Genomic DNA, 23,293 nt, shown 5'->3' with positions numbered 1-23,293 from the left:
GAGGCTATTTTGAGTTAAATGTATGGTGTAACTTATAATACACTACTTTACAAACAAGTACTATATAAGTTTGATCTCTTTGATATAAATTGTAATTTAGTCTTTGATGGCTTATTAAACAATTATTTATTGTATCTCATAGGTTAGGGGATAAACGGTTCAGTTCCAACGAATCTCTCGAAACAATCAGCTGGGGTGCCGTGTCCGAGCGTGTTGATAAACGAGCATCCGGGCCTTCACACCTACGAGACGGGCGACCCAGGACACCAAATAAACGACCAAAGAGTGGCACCCCAGACGGTATCATGAGAACTCCAGGGTCTAGCTCCAACTTCAAACTAGAAGTTGGGATGAGTGTTTTCTGTAACAACGAACTTGGTAACTATTATTTGTTTTTGTTTAATGTTAACTTTAATGTTCTAATGTACATAGTTCTAAGTGTTTGTTAAAACAGTTTTGTTTAAGGCCAGTTATGTAACAAGTTCTTGTCAGTATTTTATCAGTTGTAAAGGAGGAAAATTATGCTTGTACCTGATCGCAGCTCATTCCAATTTGTATTTTTCTGGCTCTATGGTTGTTAGCGAAGTTGCCTTCCTTAGCTCTGGGGAGATATTTCACCAACAAAAATTCCAGCCCTATATGACCAAAATATCATTTGTGTCAGAAAAGATTTTAGGTTTTTCTGCAATTGTAAAATTGTTCTTGTCGTCCGAATTTAAATTTTAAACTATCAAAATTACAGGAAATGTAAGGTACATCGGTCCAACTGACTTTGGTGACGGCATTTGGGTCGGTGTCGAGTTACGTACAGCGAAAGGAAAGAACGATGGATCAGTGCAGGGTAAACGATACTTCTCGTGTAAAAACGAGCATGGACTTATTGTGCGACCAAATAAAATTACTGTGAGGGGGATCAATGGTGCGAAGTTAGTCTCAGAAATGTATGGGCAGACAAATAGCGAAACAACGCATACAAACGGGGATGTAAAGTGAAGGAAATAACATTGAGATTCTTAAAAAGATTTTTAAATAAACGTATATGTACGGAAAGTGTTTGATATTATATAGATCGAAGCGACAGCAAGTACTGACAGTAGAGTTTATTTTTTACAGTGCCTAGACACAAATTAGTCATATCGCTAAGGGAGACAATCCTCTTAGATTTTAAAATGTTTGTGATTTTTTTTTTTTTGCACACAAACACTGAGAAAACCCTTGTATCGAGTTATTATGTTTTTACGTTACGTTGATATTTGAACACCAAAGATCAGTCAACTGTATGAATCATTGTACAAAATGCTTTCTTTTTTTATTTAGTTACTTTGTATTTCACATTTTGCTGACTAAACAAAACATTTTTTGTTTTTGCTTGTTAGGAGTTGATCAAATAGACCGCATCTTCTGAGATATTTGAAACAAAATGTTGCCATATTATTCACATATGATAGAAAAGTAGTTAATAAGAAATATTTTTGGTCATGTGATCACTTAGTGTTATTTGAATCGAATAGGAAGAATAAATGTGGTCATGTGACCATGAAGTATTACTAATATCCAATGAAACGATTTATGTCTGGTCATGTGACCACTTAGTGTTACTTAAATCCAAAAGAAAAAAAAAAATGTGGTCATGTGACCATGTAGTATTACTAATATCCAATGAAAAAAATATATGTCTGGTCATGTGACCATTTTCTGTTACATAAATACAATAGAAAGTTTATTTTTTAAAGATGATACTATGATATACAATGCATACTTGCCAATATTTTGAAATAACACTAGTTTTAGTGTAACATAATTTATGATTAAAAGATATTAATTATTAACCCATTCTTTCTTCCCTATTATTTAGAGCAAATTTGATCTTATCAAAACAGATTAGTAATTTTTTTGTGAATTAAATTATTGACTGTCTGTAAAACAAATCTTGACACAAATATTATAATTTGGCCATACATAAGTTTTTATACTGGTCAAAGGCTCTACTGTTATAAACTGAATTTATATGTCATATATAATTATCTTCCGGAAAAACATGATACCATTATTGCAATATTATCAAAGCTGTGTGAATATCTAATTATAGTACAGTTTGTTAATTGACCAATCACAAGCAAGCACTATTTTTAGACATTTTGGTCTGGCAGTGAGGCTAGCATTTCTGATATCAGCACAGTTTGTTAATTGACCAATCACAAGCAAGCACTATTTTTAGACATTTTGGTCTGGCAATGAGGCTAGCATGTCTAATTTAAGCACAGTATGCTTATTGACCAATCACACACAAGCATTATTTTTAGACTGGTTTTCAGTTTGTGACACATATCTCCCTAACAAGAGGGTAACATCTGTCCCGCATTTACAGCTACAAAGACAAAGTGTCTCATTTTCTACATGTGATAATTTACTTATTTTTATGTATAACATTGGATTTCAGTTATCATTTTTTCACACCGCTATTTATTTCAATCTTCCATTTCTTTGTTTTTTGTTTTTGTTGTATTTTATTTCATGCTTTCTGGTAATCAAATAAGAATTCCAGATATCCATGCAGTGGCCAGTTTGCCTCTCGTTACATTCTTTTCAGTCTCCAAAGCATCTTTATTTATTGATGAATATCTTAGATATTTGCTGCATTTGTATGTTGTCACCTTAATGCAGTAATGGGTTAAATCCTTATATCATAAAATAGGAGTTAACCTGTTACTGCACTAAGGTGATGATAATGGACTTTAATATCCCACTTTGATGGGCTTTGGTCTTAGATGTCAAATTAACTGAGGCTATTTTGTCACCTTAGTCCAGTAATGGCTTAACGTCTATTGAACTTTAAAGGAGTTGACCCGTTATTGCACTAAGGTGACAATTTACATATTTTTCTACGTTTCTGCATGGTTCACCATCTCAAGCTTCATCATGAAGCACCAACCTAAATTCTAGTTTTAAACATCAAAAAAGTTATTCATCAACTAATTTACATATCTACTGCAAAATTTTGCAGGATCTTTTTCTATGAAATATCAACATGTGTCATCTATAATTATATCAATGTTTTTTTTTGTATGCAAGAATAATGTGCATATTAGTTAAACTGGCTTTAAATGTAAACATTGTTTTTTTTTATGTTTTGCAGACATTCCATTTATGCTTATAAAAGGTAATCTTCACTACATGCTTAAAATTCATGTTAGAATGGAGTATTGGTGAAGAAAATTAATGTGTCTGTTTGACTGAATGCCTTCTACATTTTTTAACTGTATATCTACAAGTTCAAAATTAATGGTCATTTGTCTGTCACGGCTGATTCAGAACAATATGTACATGTAATATCGGATAAGTAGTCTGTCATTTGCAGAGAATTTTTAATTGGCAATTACTGGTTAGTTATCCAGGAAAGCAAGTAAGGTGGAACGCCTGTCGGAATATGGCCAAAAAACATGAATTGGCTTGAAAACTGAAAACAAACAAATTCTTTTTAGATTTCAATCAAATTTTTGTAGTAAACATACATTCTAGACCTAGTTATATTGAGATGAGGTACCTTGATTTCGTTTAAGACTTTTTTTGTGCATTTAATGATAAATTACTTTTAGTAACAAGTATCTCACTAGGGTTTTCATTAGTTTTCCATGTTTCCATTATTTAATTACAGTAAATTCTGTCTTTTAAGGCCACTAATGGGACTGACTAAAAGTGGTCTTAATAGTTATTGATGAAAAAAGCCATTTAAAGAATTTATGCAGTGTCTGACATAGTTTGTGAGTTTTTGCTGAAATTTGAGAACAAAAATATGTGTGAATGGAACACAATTCATCAAAGAATGATTTTACACAGTGGTTGAAATATTTTGTCTTTTATTAAATAGATTTAGATTTAACTTGGTATGGAATAATATACATGGACATTCAAAACAACATGTACGGTACAAATATTTAACATAAATGAGAATAAATAAGCCGTGACATTCACACCAACACCAAGTATAGCACAAAAAGAGAGACTTATTCCATTGTGGATTGAGATATTGTAAAATCAGACTTTTTAAAATTCTTACTTATTAATTATAATAATGACCAGCTTGTCAAAATAGAATTGAAAATAAATAGTATTGTCCCTTTCACCGTTACTTCACAGATTATTCAAGTAACAGTCTGCTTGTTATAGATAACAACTGTCCACTTTGTTTGGACTTTTTATAGATTCTCTGTGCCAAAAACATAAATAGAATAGAGATATGTTTTTTGTTTAAGTTATATTTTTAAGAAGTATGTTTTGTTAGTTATTAGTATTTAGTTTGTTTTTCTGCTGTTTTATATTTAGTTCTGAATAAAACCTTTATTTAATTACATGTACCTTTCTTTTTTGTACATTTAATTATTTCCGTGCATGTATTTTGAGACTTTGATTTTTTATAGTGCTAGAGAATACAGATTTGATTTTTTTTTTCATTTGTATATTTTTGGACTAAGAAGCCTTGATAGGGCTTTGTGGTAAATTATTACTTCACACCAGATATAAAATTAGTAATTCATTGAAAACATTTTATATGGCAGTTTTGCTGATGAATAAACTTCACATTTCTCTTAATAATTGGAATACACTGTATGGGATAGAATAATATAGAGTATGAAAGTATATTTCCAATTATCCTTTAAATAAAGATATCTTAAATGTTTTATGTTTAAAGCACAACTTTTCACACAAATTTGATTTATAGTTGGAGGAGGTCAGTGAGTTTTACACAAATTTGACTGTACGGTGTATCTTGTACACACGTTTGACAGTATCTTTTACAGAAGTTTGACTGTATCTTTTACTGTATTTAACTCTTAACATAATTTTTTTTAATTGAATTGTCCAGTTTCTATTTTTGGAATTGTCCATTATCAATTTTAGGGATATCTAGATGACAAAGTTAAGTCAACCAACTTTATAGAGCCTGGAAAGACTGTACGGACATGCAGGCTGGCCTGTTTCTATACAGGTGGCAAAGGCTGGTCACTTTCGTACCAGCAGTTTAAGGATTGAATCAAAAGAGGAACAACCAGTTCCATTATGATTAGGATTTTTTTCAACCCTCAGAATTAATCTTTTACTTTTTTTCACCTTTGCAAGTGACCCGTTGCCAAGTCTTTAAGGAGCCACTTTCTAAATGACTATAAGATGATATGGGTTGAATCCATATGGTGTAATTTCTTACACAAAATATTTTGCAAACTCTTCTCTTTTAGATAACTTTGAAGTTATTCTAAGTATTTAATGAATTTTCAAGGAAATTGATGTGAAAATTCATGCAAATACATGGAATTGTAAGATAAGGTTGGCTACAGCCATGTTTCCTTGTGCAAATTCTTCCTTAGAAAATATATAATGAAAAGTTATTTTTTTCACAATTTTGCACTATTATCTATTGTTGTTACAAGTTTGTATCTTTTTTTCAAGTAAATACAATTAACTTTTTTACAAGTCCCATGTTTAAAGCCATGCTTATTTTCTTCTGTATGTTCATTTTTCATAGGTTTGAAATTCAAGAAAAATGTATGTTTCTTGCCTGAAAAAAGCCTTCTTTCTAAATTGCTTTATTTATATTTTGCTTATGTTGCTCTTTTTTTTTTCAAGAATGTTAATGTTTTAATGCCTCATGAATTTTTATGACTGTCATATGAAATAAAACTGAAAATACTATAATTTGCCTTTATTCATTTTTTCTTTCTTTTTCAAAGAAAGTTACACATAGTTATTTTATCAAATGAGAAATCATTTAAAATATGTAAAATGTCATGAGTCATTGGTTAGTACTGTTTCATAAGTCACTGGGTAGTGCTGTATCATGTCATGGGGTATAAGTTAATACTGTAACATGTCATGTGTCATTGGTTTATTTATATACTGTGCCATGTCATGAGTCCTTACTTATATTGTCATGGGTCATGGCAATTTTAGTTAATTGTAAAGTCTGTCATAATACATTTTATCATTACTAAATGTTTGAACTTAGATCTATAGTTACTTAAGATAACAAAGTATTACGTTTGAAATCGCTATATTTTAGTATGGGTAAGACATACTAAAACCCTGTGTTCATGCAAGTTAGATGTACCCATTGCCATTTAGACTCCAAAATAAAAACCACCACATTAATCTTGCTATGCGAAGTATTCATTGACCGGTACATCCTATGGAAGTAGGTGGATGAACTTAACAACCAGCCAAATAACAAAAGAGTCTGAGGATTACTCTGCCGGGTCATTAGTTTTTATGTATTGATATTGCCGGATTTGGTATCATTCTATATATATTGATATTGCCGGATTTGGTATCATTCTATAAAATCTATTGATATTGCCGGATTTGGTATCATTCAAAAGGTTAAGTTAAAGAGGGTTAAATAACCACTAAAGAGGAACTTTTAGTGGCCAATATCACGTCATTGTGCTATCATTTTATGATAAAACATTGATATAGCCTCACATTTTACATTGTTAAATCTGTGTTATCACATATTATCACTGTCAACATCAAATAAACACGGTTACAGTCCATGTAAATATTGACTAATATGTAGTTGACAATAAAATATGTAAAATTATATATGTACATATGCTATTGTGAACGAATATATCGATATATCTTTAACGGACTATTGTTATTTTAAGGCTCTTCTAAGAATTGGGATATAATGAAAACTGAAAACGTTTAGATATTTGAAAAACATCTGATAATATAGCGGATATTTGCCATAAATGATTGAAAAAGTTTATTGTATTGATTTTGAGAGGTCATTAAATTTTAGATTGAATTTAACGATATACACAACAACGGCATAAATGGTGTAAATATGAGGATACTTGGATTTCAGATTTCTTTTCTGCTGTTGGTGTTCAATGGTAAGTCTATTTGTTTGTGTTTTTGTCTGTTTTTTGTTTGTTTGTTTGTTTTTTGGTTTTTAGCTCGACTATTCGAAGAATATGAGAGCTATTGTAGTCGCCCCGGCGTCGGCGTCAGCGTCCGCGTCGGCGTCTGCGTTGGTTAAAGTTTTTTGTAAAGTCAAATATCTCAATTATTACTTGAGATATTCAATTGAAACTTACAATACTTATTTATAGTAACAAGGTACATCAGATTGACAAGTGGGATAACTCTGCCTACAATATTGACAGAATTATGCCCCTTTTTAACTTAGAACTTTTGGTTAAAGCTTTTTGTAAAGTCAAATATCTCAATTATTGCTTGAGATATTCAATTGAAACTTACAATACTTATTTTATAGTAACAAGGTACATCAGATTGACAAGTGGGATAACTCTTGCCTACAATATTGACAGAATTATGCCCTTTTTAACTTAGAACTTTTGGTTAAAGCTTTTTGTAAAGTCAAATATCTCAATTATTGCTTGAGATATTCAATTGAAACTTACAATACTTATTTATAGTAACAAGGTACATCAGATTGACAAGTTGGATAACTCTGCTACAATATTGACAGAATTTTGCCCCTTTTTTACTTAGAACTTTTGGTTAAAGTTTTTTTGTAAAGTCAAATAACTCAATTATTGCTTGAGATATTCAATTGAAACTTACAATACTTATTTATAGTAACAAGGGTACATCAGATTGACAAGTTGGATAACTATGCCTACAATATTGACAGAATTATGCCCCTTTGGAACTTAGAAATTTTGGTTAAAGTTTTTTTGTAAAGTCAAATATCACAATTATTGCTTGAGATATTCAATTGAAATTTAAAATACTTTTTTTATAGTAACAATGTACATCAGTTTGCAAAATTGCATTACTCTGCCTGCAATATTTGCAGAATTATTTGCCCCTTTGAAACTTAGAAATTTTGGTTAAAGGTTAAAGGTCTTCAAAGATATTTACTTGAAACTTTACACATGCACTTAGGGTCATAATTGGAGGGTCATACTATCAAGCACTTAGAATAGTCGAGCGTGCTGTCCTACCGACAGCTCTTGTTTTTGTTGCTGTTTGTGAGTTTAATATATTTTTGGTGTATAAGCATTTATTGTTGTTGTTGTCTTTTTTTCATTCTCGACTCTGATGATAACACTCGTATATTGTAAGATATATAACCGTGATTTGAATATTTTCAAGTGAGAATTGGATGTATTGAGTGGCTAAAGGTACATGTTATGTCTTTTATTGGGTGTGTATCAAGCAGAATAAAAATGTTTATATTGTTGTTTCACTAATTATCAAACCTTTTAAATTCTTCTTTGAGAATTTTTGATTAGTTATACTGGTTGTGAATCGCAATTCCAACTGCAAGATTGTTGTTTGTATACTTACATTAAGCAGCCGTCTATCTTTTTAAAGGCAAATTATGCCTCAGAAATCCATTTTTTAAAGTCTTTAGAAAGGCTTAACATGTGTTTGATAATGTTTTGATAATGGATTAAGAACATGTTAGATGTTCAACAAGTGAAGTAAGTAACGCTGAATATGTAGTGATGTGTCGTAAAGGTAGCAAAATATAAACAATGCAGTATTTTAACTTCCATACAAAATACTAGTTCATTAAATGTACCATTTGCAAACAGAGCACAATAAGCGGAAGATAGTTTATGTATTTGGCAAATAAGTATTCTTTTGAAATTTGTGAGATATCAAGTTTTTGATATTTTTATAGCATTTCTAAGGCTTTAATAGAAGGAATTCGACCAGCTTCGTCCTAATGTGTGATATATGAGAGATTTGGCACTATTGTTTATTTAATGCTGTGAACGGTTTGTAAGATCTCTCTAACTCACGAAAAGTAACGTTAAAATATTCCGAACTTTCATATAGTTTTTACGGAATTATATACACTCTACTTTAACATAAAACATGTATTAATGCAAACAATCGTATTTGTTTTTGTCGTTATAGGTGTACAGCTAAATCAAGTGTGTGATACATGTAAGTAGTACAAGCAGACGACTTGAATTATTTACTTATATTATACTTATATCAAATTAAAGTGACATTTTGTTGATCCGGATGTAACTGGTCAGTGAATAGATAAAAAAATAGTTTACATTTTGCAATAATGGTATTCACTTTCATATTTAATTATGAAAAAATAATAAGTCATCCACAAAATGTACTGAACATTTCTATAAATAACGTTAAGAATGTATCTGTAACGTTCAAATAGTTAAAAAGAGTGGGTCAGTCTTTTTTTATGATTTAGGTTATTATTGTATTGTATCAAAACATATTTCATTATTAATCATTGGCCAATCGCCATTACAATAGCAAATCTATTGAAATATAGTTACAATGTATATCTATTCCAACTCAGCGTCGCAGCGAAAAATGAGCAAAATGTCACTGTAGGAATTAAAACTGTAATATTACTATTTTTCATATAGCTTTATTAAACAAATCAACTGATCTAATATTATATATTTCTATTGATCTATGCGTGTAACAGTTAAAATAAGAGCCGTGTAAGGCATCTAAATGTTATTCGTGTAATTTTAATCTCAAACCTAAATATCTATTGTTCTTTTTCAGTTCTCAAAGTTCCAGACGATAGCAAACGTGTTTATAAATACGGTGACAGTGTGAATTTTAGCTGTGAAGTCAACTCAACGTCTGTCAGTCACAATATCTCGACTTTTTATCTTTTGCATTCAGAAAGTCAAACTAAGTTTCCAATAACTAAAGTATCGGGAAACGTTGGTTTCGCAAATGTCAAGGTCGTTTCCAGGGATTCGGGCGGGAACTATAGTTGTCGCTATGGCAACTGCACGATTGACACTTTACTTTCCTTGTCTTTTGTGAAAGTTGACAAGTGTAGCTTTCCGGCACAAAATATAACCAAAGCCCCGACCATAGACTGTAAAGTGAACGATTTATTTAACATGACCTGTAGCTGGACGTCCTTGACCGATGATGGTTGTACGATGTGGAAAGCCATGTATAAGTCAGAGTAAGTTATTACTATATACATATAGAACCTAGGAGCCTAAGCATTTTACACAATATACTTTTCATTTCCGAAAAGGTCTGAAAATATACAATAACCTTGTATATGAATTCACCCTGTTAGTTAAAGTCCGTCTGCCGCCTCTATCACAGGTTGATATTGAGTGACCTACCAGTGTGTCACAGTAAAATATCAACGCCAAATCCTACAAATCGGAGAGGTTCTTTCTATTTGATTTCAGGGAAATGGACAAGTACAAGTGTTGCTCAGCAGACGGCAGTGGAAATTGCACGTCATCATATGGAAGCAGACGACATTGTAACATACCGGATACAGATTTCAATAGATTCATCCCTTTCAACGTAAGTCATTTAAGTAAAATCTCCTAAACACTGATTCACGAAAGAGTATAATTTACGTATATCCTGCTGAATCCTTTTATCACTGGACCCAGAGAAATATTCAATTATTTAAACAAACTGTACTCTCATTTACATGAATTCTTTTATACTGGCTCACGGAACATTCATTTTCTCATTTTGAGGATCATTCCACTGTTTGAATTTTTTATACTGGCTCGTGGAAGATTCAGCAAGTGATTTAGTATAATTTCATATTCTCATTTTGAGTATCATTCCAATATATGAATTCCTTTATACTGGCTCACGAAAGATTCAGCATGTGATTTATATAATTAAGTATAATTTCATTTTCACATTTTGAGTTTCATTCCACTATTTGAATTCCTTTATACTGGCTCGTGGAAGATTCAGCAAGTGATTTAGTATAATTTCATATTCTCATTTTGAGTTTCATTCCACTATTTGAATTCCTTTATACTGGCTCACGGAAGATTCAGCATGTGATTTATATAATTAAGTATAATTTCATTTTCACATTTTGAGTTTCATTCCACTATTTGAATTCTTTTATACTGGCTCGTGGAAGATTCAGCAAGTGATTTAGTATAATTTCATATTCTCATTTTGAGTTTCATTCCACTATTTGAATTCCTTTATACTGGCTCACGGAAGATTCAGCATGTGATTTATATAATTAAGTATAATTTCATTTTCACATTTTGAGTTTCATTCCACTATTTGAATTCTTTTATACTGGCTCGTGGAAGATTCAGCAAGTGATTTAGTATAATTTCATATTCTCATTTTGAGTATCATTCCAATATATGAATTCTTTTCTTCTGGCTCACGGAAGATTCAGCAAGTGATTTTAGTATAATTTCATATTCTCATTTTGAGTATCATTCCAATATATGAATTCTTTTCTACTGGCTCACGGAATATTCAGCAAGTGATTTTAGTATAATTTCATATTCTCATTTTGAGTATCATTCCAATATATGAATTCTTTTCTACTGGCTCACGGAAGATTCAGCAAGTGATTTTAGTATAATTTCATATTCTCATTTTGAGTATCATTCCAATATATGAATTCTTTTCTACTGGCTCACGGAAGATTCAGCAAGTGATTTTAGTATAATTTCATATTCTCATTTTGAGTATCATTCCAATATACATGATATATGAATTCTTTTCTACTGGCTCACGGAAGATTCAGCAAGAAATTTAAATAAATTAATTTCATTTTCTTATTTTGAGTATCATTCCACTATTTGAATTATTTTATACTGGCTCACGGAAGATTCAGCAAGAAATTTAAATAAATTAATTTCATTTTCTTATTTTGAGTATCATTCCACTATTTGAATTATTTTATACTGGCTCACGAAATATTCTGTGCGCGATTTAAGTAAAATAATATGGATATTATAGCTGTGCATGAATAATTGACAATTTAGCAACTTGTTGAAGGACTCGTCCATTGCAAGGGCATTTTTTTCCGATATAGGCTTTTGATATGTTGAACCTTTCTACTCCGAAATCCTTCAAATTCGAACCAATGATCCGCTCCCAATTGTTTTTGCTCTGTTAGATAGAAATCTGCCACATCTTGACTTTATTTACACCTTGTTTAACATTTTATATGATATGACAAGCGTAACTCTTGAAACATCCGACTGTTTGAATATTTTTGTTCAGTACGTTTTAAGTAAAATATATATAGACATATTATATATATATATATATATATATATAATATAATATATATATAATATATATATATATAATATATATACACACACATTCTGCATAATAATTTTTATAACTTCCAGATAACACTCATAGAAAAGTCAGAACAAGGGACAAATGAATATAACTATACTGTGGTAGGAAGTGACAAAATATGTAAGTGATGTCATTTTTATGAATTTATTAATTAGACCTCTGCGTTGCATTTTAAAGAAAGTCTTAAGTCTGAAATTAGTCTTAAGGCCAAAAACTTAGACAATTGTGCATTTCAAAGGAAATGTTGTAACTTATGACCTCTATGTTATGACTCTTTTACTTTTTTGAATAGCAATGCTGATGGGCATTTACCCATTGCGAATAAATGGGTCTACCACTTTATTTTGATTTTTTCTTGGGAGAATGTTTTATTTGTAGTCTACAGTATTCGACTGAAGATAAAAATGTTGATTAAAACGGTCTTTAATTAGTCCTAAAGTTGGTTTTATATCCTAGGACTTGGGATACACTTAGGAATTTCTATGAAACGCAGCCCAAGGCTGAAGTTTACGTAAAATTCTCAATTAATCAAAGTGAAAAACTTCGCATTTTTCACGACAATTCTTCTTATAATTGTTTTTTTTTTCGGTGGTGGCGTATTTATACTTCTGAATAATGGAATAATGTATAAATATAAAATTAAGCGCCATTATGACATATTATTCAGTAATTTGACGCAAATAGATAATAATCTGAGACAGTGTTATTGCTTCATGCTATCATAAACATTCTCCTAGGACCAACGTTTATTACAAAGAAAGTGTCCACATTGTCTCGAGCGACAAAGTTTGAGCTAGGTGAAGATTTCTTGCCAAGTTTTCTTCATGTCTGCGATTTCAAGAAACTTTAGTGTGCTTTTAATCTTGTTAGTAGGCTAACCGAAACTGGCAACTTTGTAATTCTGGTAAACGTCCGCCATTTTTGTTTAAAAAACCCCAAATATTTTGTTTTCAGCAAGCGTTGATATTTACCCGGGTGTGACAATTCAGCCTGGACTCGACGCACACACCCTTGTGGTCGGGTTCACCCTCCACCATCCTCCATCATCAGTTGGCGGTATGGTTTGTCACGTGATATACTTATCAGAATGGAAGCTTCAAAATGATTTGGTAAAATCTGTTTAAATTACATGACTTTGCATTAACTAAATTAAATTCTTTTCTTGAATAAAATTTGATTTCGTTTTAATTTTTAGATCACTGATCAATAAATCTGAGAAATTTTATTTCAAAGATATTTATATTTCAAATGTCCATATACATATTAATAATAAGAACTTGTGATGCTTCATCGATCCGAAATCAATATCCGAAATCAAATATGTTTATTTATAAAAGATTTAGTTTTTATCTGAACTATATAATAATACGGATATCTTTAAAGGTATACAATTTATTCAGGCAATTGTATATTATATTTAATTTATTTTTACCGGTTTGCTTTTTCCGTGCATAATATTTCGCGACTTTTGTCTAAATTTTGCATTTATATCAAATATCCGTGGAATGGGATTTTATATCTTCATGAACTAGCATTTGGTGATTTCATATTTATGAAAAATATTACAATACGAGAACCAGACCATCGGAGTAACGCCGAGCAAGGAATAATCTATAAGTTTATCACATTTTCAAACATAAATATTCCAGAAAATCACACTGGACACGAATCATTTTGATCTCGATGTTAATATATCGCTTCACCATCTTATTCCTTTTACTCGTTACACCGTGAATATTTCCTGCAAGCCAGTAACCAGCCATTACTGGAGCAATCAGGTCACGGGTTTAGGCAGGACGAGACCCGCAGGTATGTTGTACATTATATGAAGTTGCTGAAAGCATTCAACCGTATACGAATACTGTTTAGACTCTGGGGACTAACCATCAATTTTGGTGGTATCATTTGGCGGCCACCAGTTTTTTTGTTTTTTTTTTGTTGGACCGATTTCTTTTTTTATTAAGTAATTTTATCTCGGAAAAATGCACCATATTACTGTTCTGATTTTGCTAATTTACATATAGAGAGCGAAGTATTGAGGGATTACCTAATTGCGTATATATACTATAGACGACAAGTTTCATTTTCCACCTTAATTATTTTGATTTGAAAATCATATGAAACGATTTACAAATGTATCTAAAATGTCATAATTATGTAACCTGTAGAAAAGCTGAAAGCCGCTTTTAAGTGTATAAAAGCTGCATATATTTGATGTCGGTATAATATAAAAATACTGTTTATATTGTTATTAAAATGATTACAGAATACCAGGAATGAAATAATTTTGTCAGTATATGTATTTAAAGTGAGTGGGATTTGCGTGAAATCATCGCTGAACCTTTACTAAAATAAAGATTTTTTGTTCCAAAACATTTTAATCTGTTTGCGTACAATATTCATGTATATTAAATAACATAGTCATTTTACATTACAGCTCTTTAAGATTATTGCAATACTATAATATAACTGTTGATTAATTAAAAGAATCAACCATAAGGTTATGAAAACAACATAGTTATCCTCTTTTGATTTTTTTGTACGATATATTTCATCAGATATAGCTTTATATACACTTTCATAATTACAAAATTCAGTCAGTCTGTCGGTCGCGTACTATTTTACTATTGGCCACTTCTTAGCTAGTAAGTTAGTGAGTGTGTAAGTGTGTGTGTTTTAGTATATATATTTTTTATTTTATTTTCTATTTTTTATTCATCGTTCATTCTTTTGTTTGTTTACCAGTGCTTTGTATTGCCTTTCTCACAATGATATACGTACATGTATTTGTAAACGGCCAAAGTTTGCTGAATGCCAATAAACTGAACTTTGATAATTTGGTAAATAAATTGTATGGTAAACTTGCAATAAAACATGACATGTTTTCATGCCATTCGTGATATAATTACTTTTGGATTTTCAGTGCCATTACATGTGCCGAAGATAATTGGATATTCTAATATATTGACAAAGTCCTCTTCCACCAGTAACAGCAAGTTGTTTCTATATTTAGAGGTAAAATCTTCAATCAATTTTATTTCAAAGGCCCATTATGCCTTAAAAATGCTATAATTTCAATTTCACAAAAACTTAACTAAAATTTACAGATTATTACAATATACTCATTTGCTAATAAACGAACTGCCATTTGTTATGTTGGCAATTGGTATAATTAAAGTAAATCAGTATTTTCTATGGAAATCATATACAACTTTGTTTACATTTTGCTTCCTTAACCATACATGACTTTATGTTCAGCGCTACTTCTTTCAGTTGTAAAACGTCTAATATGCACTAAATCCACTACATAAGTATTCTTTAACACATATTTGACATTTTATTAAGAATAAAAAAAATTATTGAGGCATAATGTGCCTATAACATTCAATCATGATAACTTTGTTTTAGATGATAATTAAAGGTGTATACATTGCATAAAGTATAAAGCAATAACAAATGAATGTTATTTCAGGCATGCATTCATGTAATACAACGACAATTTTTCCTATGATATGATTTTGGTCATTACTTAAAATTATTTAAGCAGTCGTGTTTTTTTTGTTTGTTTTTTTTGGGGGGGGGGATTTTACGTCGATACTCGAGAGAAGAAAACTGTAAATAACACAAAGAGTGCATGTACCTATTCAACAAAATTTAGAAAAAAATAATTTAAAAGCAGGTTGTCAATATCTGATTTCAATCTAACTTCCAGACCAAACAGGGCTCAGAAATTCGATTAATCTAAATAACATAGTTTTTATCATATTTATTTTCTTTTTATTTCAAACTGTCTAAATATTTATTAAAAATAGTCGTATACATTCATCAATAACCTTGACATAACCTGTATTGTTTTCCATCTTCATATACAAAGCCGTTGACGAAAAGTCTTTGGTATGGAATGAACGCATCTTACTTGGTCATAATGGCTGATGATGAGACAACTTATAACCAAAGCATTCCCGCCTACACAGTGACGTCAGAATTGTATCAGCTAATCGACAAAAACCAATCCTCCTGCATGATCAGCGTTCGTACCGAAAACGAGGCTGGGTCTTCAAAGCGGTCGGATCCTGTTCGTATTGCCAATCTAAACGAGGAAGGTATACAAAAAAACTCTGTTCCGTTACAAAAATATTCAATCTTTAGCATAGCATTACATTTACTTTAACATTTACCTAAATTAAGTTGTAAAATTAGAAAAAAAAACACCTTGTTTATTGTTGATAATGCTAAATATCTTTATTGAGCTCTTTTAAATAAAAAAAAACAGTTTGGTGTAAATCTTCAAACTGAAATCCTTTAAATGAAAACTTCTATCAGACAGCATGCTTTCTTTTTAAAAGAAGGCGTTTCAAGAAAGACCATCGGTTAAAATACAGCGTAACGCCATGTCTTAACTTAATCGGAAATTTACCATTATACTGGACGAATATATTTTTTGCCATTTGCAGATCAACCGGTGCTTGTTGTCGAGAAGACCAGGGGCAACATACAGCTATTACTGTACTCTAAATATGACGATAACTATGAAGTTTCAACGTATTACTACTGTCAAGGCACACCAAATACATATCCACCTATCTGCAAAGTATTTAATTTTCTTTCTTTACTATATGAACAATTGTTATTACTTCTAAATATACATTTTGTTTAATATTAAACGCCTCTTTGACCTGACAACCAATAGCACGTACATGTAATGTTACCGTGCAGCTGGTTTGTGCGTTGTAACTGTACCAAACGTTCTTGTGGTGACTTACTTGAAGAACGTTTGGTATTGATTTTGTGTAACCATTTGCCTTTATTTAAGTAGGTTTTGGATAAGGAAAGTTGAAAACTGTGTACTTAACCAATGACATGCAAAATGTTGTCAATAAACTTGACCGATTTTCAGTTTTTCTTATCTGCCCTTTTTCATTTTTTGGAAAATCAAGGTAATGATCAAATGCAACTAAGTAAACAGTATAAAGCCTTGTCAAAATATACGGATGTGTAGGATGAGAGGCTTATCACATTTGGTTCCAGCAAGTTAAGAGTTAATAAAAAGTAGATTTTAACACGTGAACAATGTTGTCGAACTTATGATCGTCTGGCTCTTTGCTTCCCGAGCAAACAAAGAAACAAATAAACAATATATGACTATGAAATGCTTATCAGTTTAGAATTAGTTTTTGCAATAACCATGCATTTGTCACTTAAAGCTGTATTTACAATAAATATATTTAAATTATGTTGGCATATCTTTGAATGGAACGAACTTCTTTCTCTTTCATATCTATTTGCGTTTGTTTTGTCGTTTTTGCCTGTTTTACTGGGTGTGTTTTGTTGTTTTATTTGTCTATTCAATTGTTTAATGTCTGTTTGTGTATTGCCTTTTGTGTTTTTGTTTGTACTTGTCTGCATAATTGGACCTATTGCATGTATTGCAGACTAATTTAGAGAAGACATTCGAACCAAGATTTCAGCTGCCTGGCAACTTGACTAATTATTCAAGTGAATGGTACTTTGGTATGACGTCATCAGAGGAGGATGGGAGAATCATATGGTCCAACTGTGTATTATCATCGGAGAGTAAGTCAAGTTATTGTGAAATAATTTTTTATTTATTTGAATTTATCAAAACCTAAGTCAGCTGTATCTAAAACGGTGTTAGCAGGTACGGGTTGAAGATTGCATGAGCCACTGTAGAAGGTCCGTCAAACCAAATCTGCAACAATTTCAATTTTGCCATGTTGGCTGACCTTTAAAGTTCATATTTTATCCATTTCTGTCGTAAAAGGGTGAAGTTTTTTCATAATGAATACATTGAAAGGTAATATATGTGTTTGATATGTTTAGATGTTTCAATGATGCATTAGAAGTTGTTCTTTTCTTTGATTATGTTTTTAAAGTGTTAAGTTTAACTGTATAACATATTTCATTTTATGTCAACTCTTCAGACGCGGTGAGTCAGAAACAAGATCAACTCGAACTATCTGCATCTGCGTTACCTAGCAACGAGAGCGTCGCGAGACTACACCTTCTCTTTGATTACTGCAGCCTGAAGAAAAGACCGCTTTTGTATGAAGTTGCAATCCGTGAAGCGAAACAAAACCAAACTGATATCTGCAGTATCAATAATATATCAGGTAAAATTAAATGTATTTAGAGACTATATCAAAAGTTCATAATCACCACCATCATTATTATCAACGTAATAATAAATAATAATAATAATGATGATGATAATAATAATGATGATGATGACGACGACGATTTTTGTCATATATATAAAGAAGCTTCTTCTTTGAGTTTGATTATTTTCAGTGAAATTTTTTTTTCATGTTTATTTTCAGCGTTTCAAAATTTCTCTGCCACGCCTTTTGTCAGAGACCTTTACGTTTTTGTTGGTAGTATGGCAAATGTCACATTTTGTTTCCGGATTCAGTACAGTGATAATAATTTGGAATCTAGTCACATCACATTCCATTTTGACAGGAATAATAAAATAGGTAAGATTCATTCTACTTTATTTCAATTATCATATTATTTTCAGAGTAGCCATGTTTGCCCTTTCCGGACCAATTTATAATATTGCCTAACTCATTGACGTTTTATCTCATTCACACAGACATGTTCTCTTACTTGTTTGGAATCATTTAAAGATTTGCATGGTCCGCACTTGTGTGCCATTTTAGCTACCGCACATGAATTTTTTAACATTTAAGATGCTTAATTGTATGACCTTTTGTCTATTTCTTATTAGTTTGCTTGGAAGTTTGCCTTTTTTAATCTTTAATTTAATTGTGAGGTAATTTAATGATATTTGGGCTGTTTTATGCTCTTTTGTATGGCATTATGCCTAATTCACATCTAATTAAATGGCATTTTTTCTAGATTCACCCAATTCATAAACCTTTATACCATTGATTTTACATGGATTTTTCCTCATATGTATTTGCGTACATTTTGTAGCATAATGATTAATACATCTATTGTAATGGTACTGTGAACACTTCGAAAAGAGAATACTGGTCATTTCTTTCCAATTACAGTTGAAGTACCTGGACAGAAGACGAACAAAAACATCACAATCATCATTTCTGTGCTGTGTTCCACTGTTGTTGGTCTCTTAATTTTAATGTAAGTTGCTTTACCAGTGTTGTATGAAGTTTTGTTTGCAAGCTCTGTTATGTTCAAATTAATTATGATGTTCAAAGAGTTACAGTAATAATTAACTTAAACCTTATATTTCAAGTACAAATCACAGGTCTCCAAATCTAGTAGATTAGTGTACGACTTATTTATACACCTCAAATGGTCTTGGGGTACTATAGTATGTAAACTTGTCTTGTCCAAGGTTTAAGATGCCGAGATTCATAAATGGACCATTTTTTAAACAATTCGTTATCAAGTTTAAGATTGACAAGATAAAAATTTGATAAAAGTTGATAAGCAAAAAAAATAGAGAAATGTAGGAACTATGGCATGCAGAGTGGTCTAGCTCTATACTGAGGACAAAGGCTAATTACTTTCAGTTTCTATTGGGATGGAAACACCTCAGTAAAGATTTTAACTGGTTGCCATACAGAGGTACAATACGATCCTGGGTACCCTGTCATCACACTGCAGTCATGCCTTCCACACAATGTGAATCTCTTTAAAATGCTGCTTTTTTCTTTTTTTAGATTTGTCATTCCTTTTGTTATTAATTACACAGTACGAGAGCCCCATTTAATGCCTTTTGTGTTTCAGAAAATTATGCAGAAATAGAATGAAAACTTTGCAGGAGAGAAACAATATATCTGATGACATTTTAACCGAAATTTTAAAAGATACACAGGAATATATGACCGCAGAGGTACTTATTATGTTATTATATTAGGTTATTATATTAGGTTGGCATCACACCATGGCATATATTATGATAAGGTCATCGCAAAAATTGGAAAATTGTTTAAGATTGACACAGATGACAAATTTACTTATTTTTGCTTATTTTTTTACATATCTGATCAAACACTTGATGTCTTAAGTGAAGCCTGTATTCACCTGTTCATAATATGGTCATTTTAGCTTGCATTGAATATTACAATCTCAAATATATCATCTCAGCAGTTGCATATTTCTTCAGATAAAAAAATTAATCAAAATGAATTTCTTTCCAGAATGACACTAGTAGCTCTAACGAGTTGAGTGAATCTTCCGGAATATATTCCATCTCTAGAAGCGTTTCCGATGAAAGTGTCCAAGATGATCATACAGATGTCAAAACACTACATGTTCAACAAGATAGAACCATTGCATTTGAAAACCCACTCGTCGGCACTGAGCTTCAACTACCTTTGCCGGTGCCATCATCTGACGGACTGTCGGATTCGGATGATAATTATGCAACAACTGGTCCTGAAGAAATGCGTAAATATGTTAACGAGCTGCAGAAACAATTTGTAGAAAACGAAACAGTAGGTAAAAACGTTAACACACAACTTAACGGCACTTCAACGAACTTTGAACAACTGCATGGTTCCGGTGATCAAATAAATGATTTGCATCACGTTAATGACAAGGGAATCGTTATTTCTGAAGATGTTGATGATTATGCAACACCTGTTATTGGCGCAATGGTTGAAATTAAATCTGACGGATACGAGATAGCTAGGGACCAGATTATCTTAAGCAATGAATATCCTCAAGGCAATGATCAACAGAGGGAATCTATCTCATCTTTTTACTGACGGTGAAAGCATTACTCACGGCGATGAATTGAACTTGTTAAGCGAAGCAAATGACTCTTCTGCAGAACAATTTCCGCTTTCAAATTCGATATCATTCGGGGAATACTTCACGGCAATGGCATCGCAGTCCAACAATTCCAATACAGTTCAAAACGATAGTTACTTATTGGCACATGCCGATGTTAATTCTAACGGTAGTCTTTCAAGTAGGCAATCTTCATATACAATAAATACACAACGAAGACATTTAAACGCACAATTTAATTATTTGAATTCGGTTATTTTGCCGCGAATGAGCGTTGAGTCTTCTACACCTTCAACTTCCTCTTTAGGTGAATACATGATAGCCGAGCAAGAGGATGTCGTTAGTTCAGGTTTAACTTATGTAGACGATTACTGCACAGCCGAGGCTTTCGAAAGCCCAAGCAACTTCTTTGGGGATCCTTCGTTACATGGTTTGAACTCAAGTGATACAGGAAACATTTTTACCTCTGACAGATCTCACATAGGTGTCACATCTGATAGATTGTCAGATAATTTAGATGATGAACCTCTGGGCGACTATCAAATGGCATCATTATCAACTCGAACAAATAATGATGTCCCTGCTTTTGGCAATTTCCCTGACATGATTGAGTTGACAGAAAGGAGATGACAGGACAGAAATAGTGTCTCAGAAACAGAAAATAATCATGTTAAAATCTTCTGATGCTTTATTAAAGATATAGTATGCTCACCATTGAGTAAAATATTTTAATAACAGAAATTAATTTAAATCTATGAAATTCTTAATGAATATGTCTAATTTGAGTAAAAGAATGATTAAGCTATGTATGGGAATCTGCGTTCCTTTTACAGGTCAAGTAAAGCTGGTCTTATCTTTAAAAAAACTGCCAGTTTTTTTAATGACACTATATATTCATTTTGTGGCTACCTATAATGTGTAGAATTTTAAACATAATAATTATATCTACGTCAAAACATGTTTAGTTTATATTTTCAAAGAGACTGTACAGCAATATTTCTAATATCAAATTTGAGCATAGTATATCTTTGAATAAAAGTAAAATGTCTCACAAAATAGGATTTTTTTGGTCCAATAAAAAACTATACAATGTAGAAACAATGTATACAAATTTTTATAAATGACAGAGATCTGTTTCGCAGTGATACAGCACAGTATTGGTTAACTAAAAACTGGTTCTTTGGTAGGGATTAGTTTTGATGTTGAAATCGGACATTTAAAGAGGATATTCAATATGTAATGCGATCCATTTTTGATTAAGATTAGCTTTGATTGAGTAGTTGAAATACTATTGAATATGTTTTGTGTTTGTCAGAAATATGAAATGTTTGATTGATTGATTGATTGATTAATACAAGTAATACGCTCTTTGTAAACATTTGTGCAAATATCATTACTGTTGAAGTAAGTGAGAATTGCAGTTTTTTTTCCTTTCCACAACCTAATGTTTATGTGTTTTCTATTCAGGAAAGGAATGTTTTGCAATTATGAAAGAAAAACAAAGATTAAATAAATTGATATGACATTTCAACATAGTTTGAAGAATTTTTACTTTTATATTTATCATTATTTCTGTAATATTATGTACATGTATACCAAATATTATGTAAAACTTCCTTTAGTTTTTCTTCCTCCTCATAGCTGTTTATAAAACATTTTTATAAGCCTTTTACTTTTACTTAATGCACAAAACCTTCAGTTAAGTTTATAAAATAGAGAAAATCAGAAACCCTACATTTGAATATGATATATATGTAGAAGTCACAATGTATATTTTCGATTTAGCATGATTCTCATACTTTCGTTGATACCTTTATAAAAGTCACTCATAAATTAACATTTCAGTAATAGTAGATACGATCTAGTGCAGTTTCAATACGTTTCTGAAATTGACCTATCCTAGTCTGATATAAAATATTCACATGCTTAACATCAATTTCATTTATTATTATTTAATAAGTTCATCGGATCTGTTTGGAAACTTAGCTAAACATGAATATTTTTATTACTGTACAATTAGTTTATAAGTTGATTGTCGTGTTCAAACTGAAATTGGTGCATATTAATTTTTATATAGTTTGTCGTGAATTAAAAGTGTACATATAAATAAATTGTAAATCAGTTTATGTTCAATGTCTTTGTCATATGTGGAAGTCTGTTCTATCGAGTTTCCAAATAAACCTGAAACATGACATTCATTTAATGTATAAATATTAAAAAAACCTCGTTCGGGATGGCAGATAAATGTTTTGAATGATTGACATCATTGCGTGTTGAGTTAAGTGTTGTGCATTTCCATCGAGAAAAAAATATATTAGAATGCAGCATACATTTCTGTGACATTCAAGTTGTGATACATTTGTAAGAGTTTGAAGTTGTAGAAAAGGAGTTGAAAAACATATCGAGGTATCGAGCTGCATACAATTGTAAAACTTTGAAGTTACAAAAACATATTGGGGTGTCG

At 31.3% G+C, this 23,293-nt stretch overlaps 2 protein-coding genes across 13 annotated transcripts in view; both read left to right on the top strand.

The window, feature by feature from the left end:
- The window catches only part of LOC132733317 (CAP-Gly domain-containing linker protein 4-like), a 45,022-nt gene extending 39,655 nt beyond the window's left edge, over positions 1-5,367 (top strand). For all 12 annotated transcript variants that reach the window (XM_060719947.1, XM_060719939.1, XM_060719944.1 and 9 more), the window contains 2 exons: positions 143-378; positions 743-5,367. In XM_060719947.1, the coding sequence (XP_060575930.1) occupies positions 143-378; positions 743-993 (487 nt within the window). In that variant the 3' untranslated portion in view covers positions 994-5,367. The remainder of the gene's footprint in view (positions 1-142; positions 379-742) is intronic.
- Positions 5,368-6,538: 1,171 nt separating this feature from the next.
- Positions 6,539-22,968, top strand: LOC132733313 (uncharacterized). Its single transcript, XM_060719932.1, has 16 exons — positions 6,539-6,890; positions 8,893-8,922; positions 9,523-9,940; positions 10,179-10,299; positions 12,132-12,204; positions 13,039-13,193; positions 13,734-13,893; positions 15,008-15,099; positions 15,959-16,187; positions 16,539-16,675; positions 17,517-17,658; positions 18,027-18,215; positions 18,423-18,623; positions 19,122-19,209; positions 19,822-19,927; positions 20,235-22,968. Exons 1-16 carry the CDS (start codon positions 6,842-6,844, stop codon positions 20,802-20,804), a joined length of 2,760 nt encoding a protein of 919 aa, XP_060575915.1. The 5' UTR covers positions 6,539-6,841; the 3' UTR covers positions 20,805-22,968.
- The last annotated feature ends 325 nt before the right edge of the window (positions 22,969-23,293 follow it).

Source organism: Ruditapes philippinarum, unplaced genomic scaffold, assembly GCF_026571515.1.
Source record: "Ruditapes philippinarum isolate M1 unplaced genomic scaffold, ASM2657151v2 ctg5702_1_1_1_1, whole genome shotgun sequence".
Taxonomy (NCBI): domain Eukaryota; kingdom Metazoa; phylum Mollusca; class Bivalvia; order Venerida; family Veneridae; genus Ruditapes; species Ruditapes philippinarum.
This window is presented reverse-complemented; position numbering and strand designations above follow the sequence as displayed.